The following is a 12,268-nucleotide window of genomic DNA, read 5'->3' on the forward strand; positions in this document are numbered from 1 at the left end:
GAAGCTTTCTTATAACATGCTTGATTCTATGTATACTTATTACTTTTCCAATGGCAGATACCAGATGTGACATCCAGATGACTCAGTCTCCATCCACTTTGACTGCATCTCCTGGAGACAGAGTTTCCATCACTTGCCGGGCCAGTCAGGGCATTAGCAATGCCTTAAACTGGTACCAGCAGAAACCAGGGGGAGCTCCAAAGCTCCTGATCTCTGGTGCAAAGTATTTACAATCTGGGATCCCCTCCAGATTTAGTGGCAGTGGATCTGGGACAGAGTACACTCTCACCATCAGTAGCCTGCAGCCTGAAGACATTGCCACTTATTACTGTCAACAGTATTATAATTACCCACCCACAGTGATACAAGCCATAACATAAACCTCCAGGAAGCAGAAGTGTGAGCCTGGGCTGCCCCAGCTGCTTTCTTCAAGCTTCCTCTTGCCAGAGCTGTCCTTGAATCATAGGACAGGAATCCTGCCCAGGCTAACCTGGACCAGCGAGCTTCTATACCTCAATCTTTAGAGTAAGTGTAATTATAGATGTGCGATACTGGCACTGTGCTAGGTGTTGAAATATTAATATTACATTCCAGACTATAAACATGGAAATACTCTGACTTTATCCAGGTTATTTTATTCTTGAATAGATATTCACAATGTGCACAAAGACACTTCAAAGTTATTTCAAAACTTTTATTTTGAGATTTTTCAATACTTCATGCACGAATTTCATTAGCAAGTAAAGACAGTTTGCCACTTCCTTTTTCTGCTTCAGGTCTTTTGTGCTTTTTATCCAATCAGTTTTAGCTTTTCTTATTGCATTTGGAGAACCTCAGTACAATTTTAGGTATAGAAGGTAATAGTGAACTTTTCATAGTTTAATGCAGCTTGAGTGGTAAATTGCTAAATAACTATATCAATGAGTACAAAGTTTGTTGCAGAGTTTGCCTATTTATTAAAACAGGTATTTTTCATTATTCCTGACGTGCTGATATGTAATGGATAGCTGTTGATGCTATTAGAAATATTGTTTCACATAAATGTAGACAGTTATAGTTTTTCTCTTTAACTCAATCAGAATGATGAAATGCAGAGATCAGTTATCTAATTTTAAAAGAGATTTCTACTTGTGGAACATATTCGACTTGATCAACATACATTGCCTGAGAAAAATAAGAAATGAGAGAGAGAGAGAAAGAGAGAGAGAGAGAGAGAGAGAGAGAGAGAGAGAGAGAGAAGCAAAGTAGGAGATGGAGATGAATGGAAGGAGAGAAAGGGGAGGTGAAAGGAGGATAAATTTAGTTTATTTCTATTTTCTAAATGCTAGTTCGACTTAGCAATCAAGCTGAAATTATCAAGAGAAACACTGAATACAAACAACACTGTTGGCACTGGGTATCCAGCCATCCTGTGCTCTCCTGCAAGGTACACTGAAGGTGAGATGTTTTTTGAGCTTAGTCCCTCTGTCCTCCAGACCAGTTCCCACCAAGAATCACAGCAGTGTTCCTAGTTCACTGAATCTTCTCTGTTTTAATCTCAAGAATCAAGGAATCTTTGACAGTCAGAGGAACAACACTGACGTCTTTTATTTATAAAAATAAGAATGGAGAAACCTCAAGATAAAGCAGATCTTCCTTAAGTCAAAAGCCCTCTGATTCTCAGATTGACAAGTGAACATATGCATGCAATTTATATATCATATTTATGTATATATACCTAATATATGAGATACAGTATGTAATAATTAAATATAAATTATATAAAATATATTATGTGTTATTTTGTATATATGATGTATTATTAGATATTAGTCTATGATTTTTCTGATTTTCCCTATTTTATTGTTTTCACATTTTTTGTAAAGTTGATATGTAGAGGGGTTACAATTACAAATGTAAGGTAATGAATAGATTTCTTTTTGAATAGTGTTCCCCTCTCCCTCACTATCTCCAATGTCTACCTTGCCAACTACTCCCCCAGCCCAAGTTGTAAAGTTCATTTCCAATATATTGTCTAATAAGTATTATTGTCACATTGTTTTGTTATTATATGTTATGTCATTCATGTATCTTCTTAAGATTTAACAAATATTTTAAACAATGTATAGGTGAACTCTTCTATTTTACAAAATATTGTCCTACTGATTATAACTTTACCTGGAAATATATCCAACTAATCATAAGGAATAACTTGAGGGAAAAACTCACTCTGAAAGAGTTTCTATGGTAGGTATTGAAGTTTTCACTAAATATCATGAGTTAATTATTAGGGAAAAGGTATACAAAAAGGTGAATTAACAGCAAGTTAAAATGGCAAACGTAGGGCATCTCTCTTTTATAGGCAATGTTTTAACAGTGGATGTAGGAGGAAATGTGTTGAGAAGTTGGAGATGTACTTCAGGGGTTTGTTGCCATTGAAGAAAATACTTAGGATTATGAGATATATGATCCTATGAGTGAAAATAGCCAAGGGAAAAATTGGCCCATGGATGGAAGAAGGTAAAATCCCAGAGAAAGATACAGAAAAGTATTCAACACTGTGTAACTGTAACAGTTACACAAATGAGGATGCTGAAGCAGAGTTAAGGAACTTAACAGCTGCCACACTCCATAAAGCATGGAAGGGCGGGGCCACCAGGGCACATTGTTTGACCTCAGGCTCACAGGATAGCAGTTGGATTGTGTTTATGGAAGTGCGATTTAAATTGAATCTACAGAGATATGGAATAGAGTGGCACAGATGAAAATGCTTGCTTGAGACACATGTTGCAGATGGAAAAGGACAGTTTAATTTTTATTGAGGAACTAGAAGACAGACAGGGAGGACATTCAGAGCCAGAGAACTTAAGCCAAAGTAAAGAGCAGATCACACTGTCCTTCAAGACATGCATTGTTGAAGACCAGCCATCCAATGAGCACAACTTGAAGGAGCAGGAAAAACCCAAGGTGGGTTCTAGGTAGAACCTGATTTTCTTTTTCTTTTTCTTTTTTTTTAGTATTCCACAATCTTTATTTTTTAATTGTGAACATACTGTACAGAGGGGTTACAATTACATAGGCAAGATAATGAGTATATTTCTTATCAACCATTGTAGCCTCCTCCTTTGTTTACCCTTCCCATCCCTTTCCCAGCCTCCCCCTCCCCCACCAAAGTTGTAAAGTTCGTTTTCGACATGACAACTTGTACTTCTCATTGCTGCATCGGGTCTACCTGTATCCTTACTTAAACGACTTGTTTTTCCCCTTCCCCTCCACAAATTATACCGACATCAAATACAGTGAAAACAGTGGTTAAACTGAGGGGGAGGGACATACAAAGCAACAAAAAATAATCTTATGAATGTGTTAGAAACAATCACATGAAAGAAAAAAAAAACATTTGAATACATATCTTAGGGTTCATTTCCCTAACATCAACTTATCTGACCTTTTCTGCTTGACTAATACATATACTAGATATTGCAAATAAGGGAAACCATGGGACCTATGTTTCTTTGGGCTTGGCTTACTTCACTTAATATAATTTTTTCCAAGTCTTAACATTTCCTAACAAATGGGGCAATGTCATTCTTTCTGATGGAGGCATAGAATTCCATTTTGTGTATATACCACATTTTCTTGATCCATTCATCTACTGAGGAGCATCTGGGTTGGTTCTGTATCTTAGGTATGGTAAATAATATATTAAACACATGTGCTAGTAGCTTTAGTATCGTCTACACAAGAGATCTTTATGTTCATGATTCCTACCTGAGGCTCAGGGCATAACAGTCTTATTACACAAATTGGGAAGTGGTTGATCTCCACTCTCATATCCACTCTTCTTTCCTCCTGAATCGTAGCCATTCCTAAAATGTCTTGGTCTGAAACCCAGGTGTGGGGGGACGTTGTGTGTACCAGGAGTGGATGTGTATCAAAAGACAGGTCCACCTTCAAAGTTCCTCTAATTAAATGCAGGTAAATAGAAAGGCATGAGTTTTACAGTTTCAACATAGCTTCCTTTGGCTTCAGAAGTGTAATATTTCAGGCCACAGATACATCATAACAAGGGTCGTAGTTGGTGAATCTCTCAAATCCAGATCCACGTGCAGTTCATTTAGTGAAGGATGATGAAGAGAACTCTGACTTTGGCAGGGACTTTCACTGTGTGTGAGCTTCTGACTGTGAAGAGCAGTGTTATTTTTTGTACCTGCAGCAGCTGGGACTCACAATGATGAGAAGTCGATTCACTGTCATGGCAATGCCCTGCTAGTGGCTCCCCAGAGTGACATCCTGCACTAGGGTGGACAGTGTCCCCACATGCTGGTCCTGATGTGGGAGCCTTCCTCACTGTGCTCTGCCTTCACTGTCTGTGGCAGGCTTTCCTTGCTTCCCATGCTAAGGATGTCTTCTCCATTCATTGTGGTTTCATTGCCTTGCTCACCCTTTATTTTGTTTCCTTTCATCAAATCTGAACCTGCTGGGACCACAAGTTCTAGCCCAGTTACTAAAAAAATGTTATTCTGAACTGGAAGAGACGATAGCATAAGAACATGAAGGTTTATGAAGCAGAAGAGACTGAAGTAGATGTGAGCTCTTGGTTTAGGGAACATCTTATCTTTAAGGGGAGTTTTTTGGGCTATTGATAGGAGACAGGAATGTTACCTGAGAGATTTGGAGACTGCTAGTTCAGAAATTCATGAAGATCACAAAGCTATGTATATAGCCATATCTTTTAAATCTTTCCAACCCTGCTGATTTTCATGTGCCTTGAGCACAGCCCACTGCCCTGAGAACTTCTTCAGAGGCTGCTCACACCCTATGCAGGAGAAGGTTCCACTCAACAAACAGCTTGCAAATGAAGGCCGCTGCTCAGCTGCTGGGGCTCCTGCTGCTCTGGCTCCCACGTAAGGAAGAACAATGCCAGGGAATACTCATCTCATATTAACAGAGCAGCTTGAGGCTTCGTGGAAGTACTTGGATAATATCATTAATTACATGACTAATTGTTTTAATTTTTCCAATGTCAGGTGTCCATTGTGATGTCCAGTTGACTCAGTCACCATCCCTGTCTGCATCTCTGAGAGAGAGAGTCACCATCACCTGCAAAGCCAGTCAGGTCATTAGCAATTATTTACATTAGTAGCAGCAGAGAGCAGGGAAAGCTCCAAAGCTCCTGATCTATTTTGCACCTACTTGGCAATCTGGGGTCCCATGGAGGTTCAATGGAAGTGGATCTGGCACAGAGTTCACTCTCAGCATCAGCAGCCTGCAGCCTGAAGATTTTGCCACTTACTACTGTCAGCAGGGTAATTATTTACCTACCCCTGTGACACCAGTCATAACAAAAACCTCCCAGGAAAGCAGAAGTGAGAGGCTGGGCTGCCCCAGATGCTTATCCTGGTGCTTCAACTGCTGACAGAACATCTCAGATGCAGCCCCCATTTTTAAGGTCACTGGAAAGCATTGGGAGATACGTTCTGGAGTCAATTGCATACCTTAACTGTCTGTCCTCCTGCTCATCCCAAGCAGCACACACCTGACACTGCCTGTTCTGTGACTTACAAAGAACACTGCTCTGTACTCATGTATGGTCCAGTCTGTCCTAAAATTCTGCAGTCAGTCAATAACGAAGCCATTCTAGATATGTCAGGACAGGTTTTTAAAGGTAAGGAAAAATAACTTCTGAAAAACATTTTAAAAACAATTGTTTGAAGAAAAATAGTAGTTAAAATTTATTTGAAATTAATTTTGTATTGGCATGAGATAATTTTATTTGAGGTACAATATGATGTTTGGGGAAGCTAAATAATTAAACATGTGAGTTTAGTAATTTAAACATTTATCTATTTCTTGTCAGGGAATTTTTTTCAGGAAGTGTATTTTTAAATACTCATTTCAACTCTCATATTAAAACATGCAACATTTTAATCTAGTTCTCAGAAAATTAATTTATTTTGATATCGAGTAACATATTATTGTTTTACACTGCCATTGTCTAAACCATAGAAAGTAGAGTTGAAAAATATGTTTTTAAATAACTTCAGGAAATATAAAGAAAAAATTAACTAATATTTTGTATCAGGTTTTGGAAGGTTTGAACATGTTTTTTTTTTTTTTTTTTTTTTTTTCTGGAGCTTGATCTTAGAGGTGTTATTCAGAGAGCAGATAACAAAAGCACCCTTGGCTTCTGGCCTAGTTAAAATAAATGCAAACTGAAGAATGGAAATAAATATATGTGAATAAATAAAATACTTTTAAGACACTTGTGGAGTCATGTACTGGGTACAGTTCCAGAGTGACCCATATTATATCTATATTTATCACAGTAATCAGAAGTGACTTCCCCATATCCTACAGACATAGTGAGAGTGATAAGTTCACATTTAGCAATTAACATGCATTCTTACACATGGAAATGTATATGGAAGGGAGGAGTTGGATTGGGAGGGATGGTTCAGAATGATGAAAGGGTGATAGGTAAAGATGAATTGTCTTCATAACCTTGAATCTTTATGGACATCATTTTGTACTACTACTGATGGAGAGCCAACATGGCCTGGTGCCATCCAGATCGATGAATAAACATACCCCTTACCTGAAAAAACAAAACAGAATTTAGGACAAAACATTTGTATGGAGTTCTCTTTTGTCCACACTCTCACTTTTGTCCAAGTTCCTTGCATATTGTGGATCGATAGGATTGAGTCCCTTCCACCTTCCAAACTTATATGTGATTGGAAGATATCCCATCTAAATCAGAATATAAACAGGAAAGCAGAGAGGGAGAGGAGTGCTGGGAAATATATTTCCTGTAGAGACTACGCTGATGGGAGCCCACAGCTGATGACCCAGTGAAGTCACAACCCCACTCTCAGAATATATCCAGGAGGGCCTTGTCCAAGACCAGGTACACACATGTCTCTTCCATAGTAAGAGTTTCAGTAAGTCTCAGTTCATAGAAAATGAGATATTATCATGAAATATGTAAGTGACCATTCTCAAATAGAAATATTTCTTGACAAAAAGGAAGCAAACACAACTAAACATGTATGTAGTAGTATTTTCTTTCCTACTCAGAAAGTGTCCAGAATTCAGGATCATCAATAGCATCCCTGAGAGCATGTTACAAATAAAATATTACAAAACCACTTCACATCTGAGTGTGAATCTGCCTTTCAGCAAGTTAACAAGTAATCTTATAAGGTTTGAGAAGTTGTATTTAGAAGAAGAAGAGTATCACAGGTAGAGAGCTGCTTTTTACTCCTCAATTAACCTATTAAGAGCACTTCTATTTAAACAGATTTCTCTGTCTCTCACACACACCTGTGCGCACACACACATAAACATGACACACGTGAGTCAGTCCTTCCCTATAACAAAGAAACTGGCCTAAACCCTGAGTAAAGAAGTTTGTTTAGCATACAGTTTTAGATGCAGAAAGTCCCCGATGCTGAATCTTCATCTGTCTGTACTCTGGTGAGGCCTGTCTTGCATTTGGTACAATATGTTGTGTTGATAAAGAGAGAACCAGTTGTAATTTGTGGTGGCCAAGCATATGGTTGTCTTCATTGGATAGCAGGTGACTATTATGAGAACTGCCTCACTGCATGAGAGTATCTTTAACCCTCTAATGAGCAGTGGTATAACCTCCAATCCCATAATATAATCACTTCTCACAAGTCACCTCTTCCATTGGCCAGATTCATCCATTGGGGTATCAGTACAAACATCCTGCATGTCCTCTTCCTTCCTTCAGGCAAAGTAGAGACAGAAATCTCTGAGACAAATAAACAGAGACTGGAGACATTTGGAGATTTTATATTAATTTAAGATAATCAAAATTATATATATACATATATATCATTTTAAGTAGTTACACAAAGTGTTCTCAACTAAGTATGTCAATTGATAAGAACACTATATTTTGATCCTCTCACTCTTCCGTTACTCTCCAGAGGAAACTTTAAGAAATCCTTTGATTAATTTGCTGAAAAATACATTGTGGAAGAATGATAGGATATTTAGTGAATTTAAGAAACTGTTACAATGTAGGGGCTGGGAAGCTGGCTCAGTGGTAGAGCGCTTACCTTGCATGCATGAGGCCTTGGGTTTGATTCCTCAGCACCACATAAGCAAAAAGAAAAAAGCCGGAAGTGGTGCTGTGGCTCAAGTGTTAGAGCGCTAGCCTTGAGCTGAAGAGCTGAGGGACAGCGCCCAGGCGCAGAGTTCAGGCCTCAAGACTGGACCCCCCCCCAAAAAAAAAAAACTGTTACACTGTAATTCTATGCTTCCATCAGAAAGAATGACATTGCCCTATTTGTTAGGAAATGGAAAGACTCAGAAAAATAGTATATTAAAATATAAAATAAAATAAAATATATAATATAATATATAATTATATAAAATAAAATTAAAATATTATATTAAAATATTATAAAGTATAATAAGCCAGGCACAAAGAAATATAGTTCCCATGGTTTCCCTTATTTGCAATAACTAGTATATATCTGAGACAAGCAGAAAAGTTCAGATAAGATGATGTTAAGTGAAAAGAACCCCAAGATAAAAGTACAAAAGTGTTTTTTTTCTTTCTTGCTATTGTTTCTAATGTATTTATAATGTACCTGGTGATTTTTTTTGTTTCTTTGTATGTCCTTCCCCCACGGTATAACCCTTGTTTTCACTATATTTGATGTTGGCATAATTTGCGGAGGGGAAGGGAAAAACAAATTGTTTAAGTAGGGATACAGGTGGACCCATTGCATCAATGAGATGTACAGGATGCTATGTTAAAAAAGAAACTTTACAATTTGGCGGGGTGGGTGGGGTGGGTGAGGGGGAGTGTAGTTGTGGAGATGGGAAGGAAGGGATGGTAGGGGAAAAACAAAGGAAGAGGCAACAATGCTTGATAAGAAATGTACTCATTACCTTGCTCATGTGATTGTAACCCCTCTGTACAGTATTTTCACAATTAAAAACTTATTAAAAATTACATTGAATTCATACTTTCAATTGCAATCATTTCTACCATTAGGTTAAAAGATCATTAGGGTACTTACTGCCTGTAAGAGAAAATTTTGTTATGCTTGTCAATTCTATACCCTACATGTTAATATGAATATCCTGGAAAATAGAGGTGCTAACCTTTGTAGCTAGCATCCCTAAGAGATAACTTGGTAACTATGGCATGCCTCTTCATCTAGCTTAACTCTGTGCTTTTACTGGTCAACTATTTTGAGAATCAGTTCCAGATATTATCAGTGGAGTCCTTCTGTCCATGCTACAGGCATCATGGATTTTATTTGTTATCACCAGTATTTTGATTGGAAGGGGTGTGGGGGGGGGAACTCCCAGTCTATTAAAAATGTAGTCAGTTTTGGCTCACCCCAACAACACACACAAATTTATGAACACACTCATACCTACTGCATCTCAATCTGTATTTTTAAGAAGTTAACAAGGATCCATAAAAGGTTTTAGAGACTAGGCTTTAGGAGAAGTCTATTTCTGCTAAGGAGATCTTTAAATGGCAAAATTATTTAAACACAGACAAATATTTATCAATTATATGATCTCAGGCCTGAGAATAATAATGATATTTAGAAATTTGAGGATATATCAAGATTAAATATTATTCAAAATATTGCCTACAATCCCCAGAAATGGGAGAAGTAGATTCAAGTTGAGGTTTTACTGGCCAATTGTTATCAAGGAGCTATCTCAAGAGAAATCTAGGCATTGGGGTAATCTCCTATAGTCATGGTTACCAAGGCAGTACAGATAGGTGGAACATGGCCTTGTCTGTATCTTCTAAACAAAACTAAAATGCAAAAGTTTAGGAGTAGTGCTCATTTTAGAGGACTTGCTTAGCTACCTCAAAGCAGTGTTGAATGTTCAGAATACAAACACTTCAAAAATGTGTTTCCTTGTTGGATATTTTATGACCGGAATTTCTCTATGTACATTGACTTCTAGATGTTGGTCATGATCTCTATAATACTCTGCCTCTTTAGTCACTGAGGAAGATCAAACAAAATCCAATTTAGAGGCAAACTGATTGATCTGCAGGACAACAGTTAAAGGAGCTCCAGCAGGATCATCACCAATTAAAAGATGATATATATAACTGTTAGCAGTGGTTTACCAGTGGTTCATTGCATACTATTTTTGTTAAAAACCAATTGCATAACTATGGATATTTAAAAAACAATGGGGAAAAGGAAAAATAAAAAGTCTGCAACATATAAGAATATGTAGAATATATTGTAATTCACATATGGAAACATGTAAGGAGCAGTTAGCATTTACTTTATCCAGATTATTTATACCATATAATGTAATATACAATAATATATAGCAATGTATAAGTAGAGAAATAAAAATGATATTTGAATAGGTAGTACAGATTTAACAAATGTGATTCATTCACAGTTAACAAATAGGCATACTTATACATATATTGGTATGTGTTTATATGGGTCATCTATAAAACATGTGCCTAGATTTATATATTTATTGAGTGCATATATACATCTATATGTACATATAGATGTGTACATATGTACATATAAATGTCCAAATGTAGCTGTATAAACATGAAGCTACAATGTACACACCGAGAAATTATCAGGGATCCAATGAAACATAGTTTATCCTTTCCAGAGACTGTCTTAAAGAAAGATATGTAAGAACACCCAGCATGTAGACTTTTGAGGAATCCATGTATATATGGCTCAGTAATCTTCTTTCTATACTCACTATATTCTTTGAAAGGTTTAAGGAAACAGAAAAAATTCTGATGATCTTTAATGATGGCCTCTAGGTTGGATATACTTCTGGACCTGGCTGTGAGAGATTCTCTAGAGAGAATTGACTAAGAGAGAAGCCCCACCCTATTATACACAGCCCCTTCCAAAGGACTGAGTTCTCATCAAACCAAAGGGGAAGGAAGATGTAGCCACCAAGTATAAGATTTCCTCTGTTTCTTGGGTGCCATGTTGTGAGCTTCACCAAACTCTGCCCACATGGTAGACTAGACTTTATGATCTAAGAGTTGCAATCAAGTACTCTGCCCTTTATATTGCTTTTACTGAGGTCTTAGCCACAACAAGGGAAATCTAAGTAATACAGCTTCATAACTTTGGCCCTAGCTTACTTTCTAACCAATGATGGAAGATGAATTAGGCACCAGAAGCATTTGGGGGTCCCCAGCACTCAATTGGGAGAAATAGCTATTATTTGTTGTGGTAATAATATGTTGAGGTAGCTACTTTTAAGTCAGAGTTTCAATGTGGGAATGTATGTATTAGTGAAGCAAAGTCATTAAACATGAATCAGTCCAAAAACTCATGAATTGGATTTATCCTCACGAGTGTGAGATGTGGATGTAAACAGCACAAGAGAGCTGCAGGCCAGGAGGTGGATTCTGAGCACTCATGTCTGGGTGCTATAATCTCAGAGCAGGAGGAAAGGGACAGCCCTTCTCTGCAAGACATCACTGAATAGAGAATCCCAGTACCAAAGTTCATCCTACTGGCTCCAACTTCTACTCCATTCTTGAAAAGGTTTCCAGAACTTCTGCCTTAAGACTTCTCAATAGTTTGTAAACAAATCCATATCCTAAGATAAATCATCTTGTGCTGAGTACACTTGACAACTGTGACTAAGAACAGTGACAAATCCACAGGGAGAGCAACAGGCTCCTTTCCTTCCAATTAGAATACTTTCCCAGCAGACAGAGTCCAGAAAGCCAACATTAGCTAACTTGCAAGCCATCAGTACTCAAGCCACATAAGCACAAGGTGAGTCATTGGTTCTCCACACCTGTACCATGTCATACAACAAGTAGAGATCAACTTTTCTTCACCACTTCAGCCCTCCACATGCAGTCAGTGATTCATATTTAGTAAAATACCACGTTTGGCATGGACAGATTTGGGGATCTCTGTGCAGCTTAGGCCTCTTGTTTCTCTATCTTCACCTGTGTGGACTTACTAGCTCTTATTCTTCAAGTTATCACTGGCAAACCACTGACACACGCACAAACACACATCCACATATATACACTCAGATACAGACAGATACACACACACACACACAAATCTACCATCTTATCTGAATTTAATCCATAGAAAAATTAAAAAGGATACATGAAAATATAATTTATAACTCTTCCTGAAAAAAGAATCCTGGGGTTCATTTAGCTTAGCATCATCTTAGATGGTCATATGTACATAGTTTTTGAGATTTTCTGCTTTTCAGATAAAATTATCCTAGATGTATATTA

General features: G+C 37.5%; 1 gene segment (V, D, J or C); it reads left to right on the forward strand.

Moving 5' to 3' along the window:
• The first annotated feature begins 2,051 nt into the window (after positions 1-2,051).
• On the forward strand, positions 2,052-8,028 carry LOC122114151. The segment is given in 4 exon segments: positions 2,052-2,226; positions 4,760-4,886; positions 5,010-5,098; positions 7,060-8,028. Coding segments are annotated over 4 exon segments (249 nt in total).
• The last annotated feature ends 4,240 nt before the right edge of the window (positions 8,029-12,268 follow it).

The sequence above is a fragment of the Dipodomys spectabilis genome, unplaced genomic scaffold, assembly GCF_019054845.1.
Source record: "Dipodomys spectabilis isolate Male_0828 unplaced genomic scaffold, ASM1905484v1 ptg000106l, whole genome shotgun sequence".
NCBI classification, from domain to species: domain Eukaryota; kingdom Metazoa; phylum Chordata; class Mammalia; order Rodentia; family Heteromyidae; genus Dipodomys; species Dipodomys spectabilis.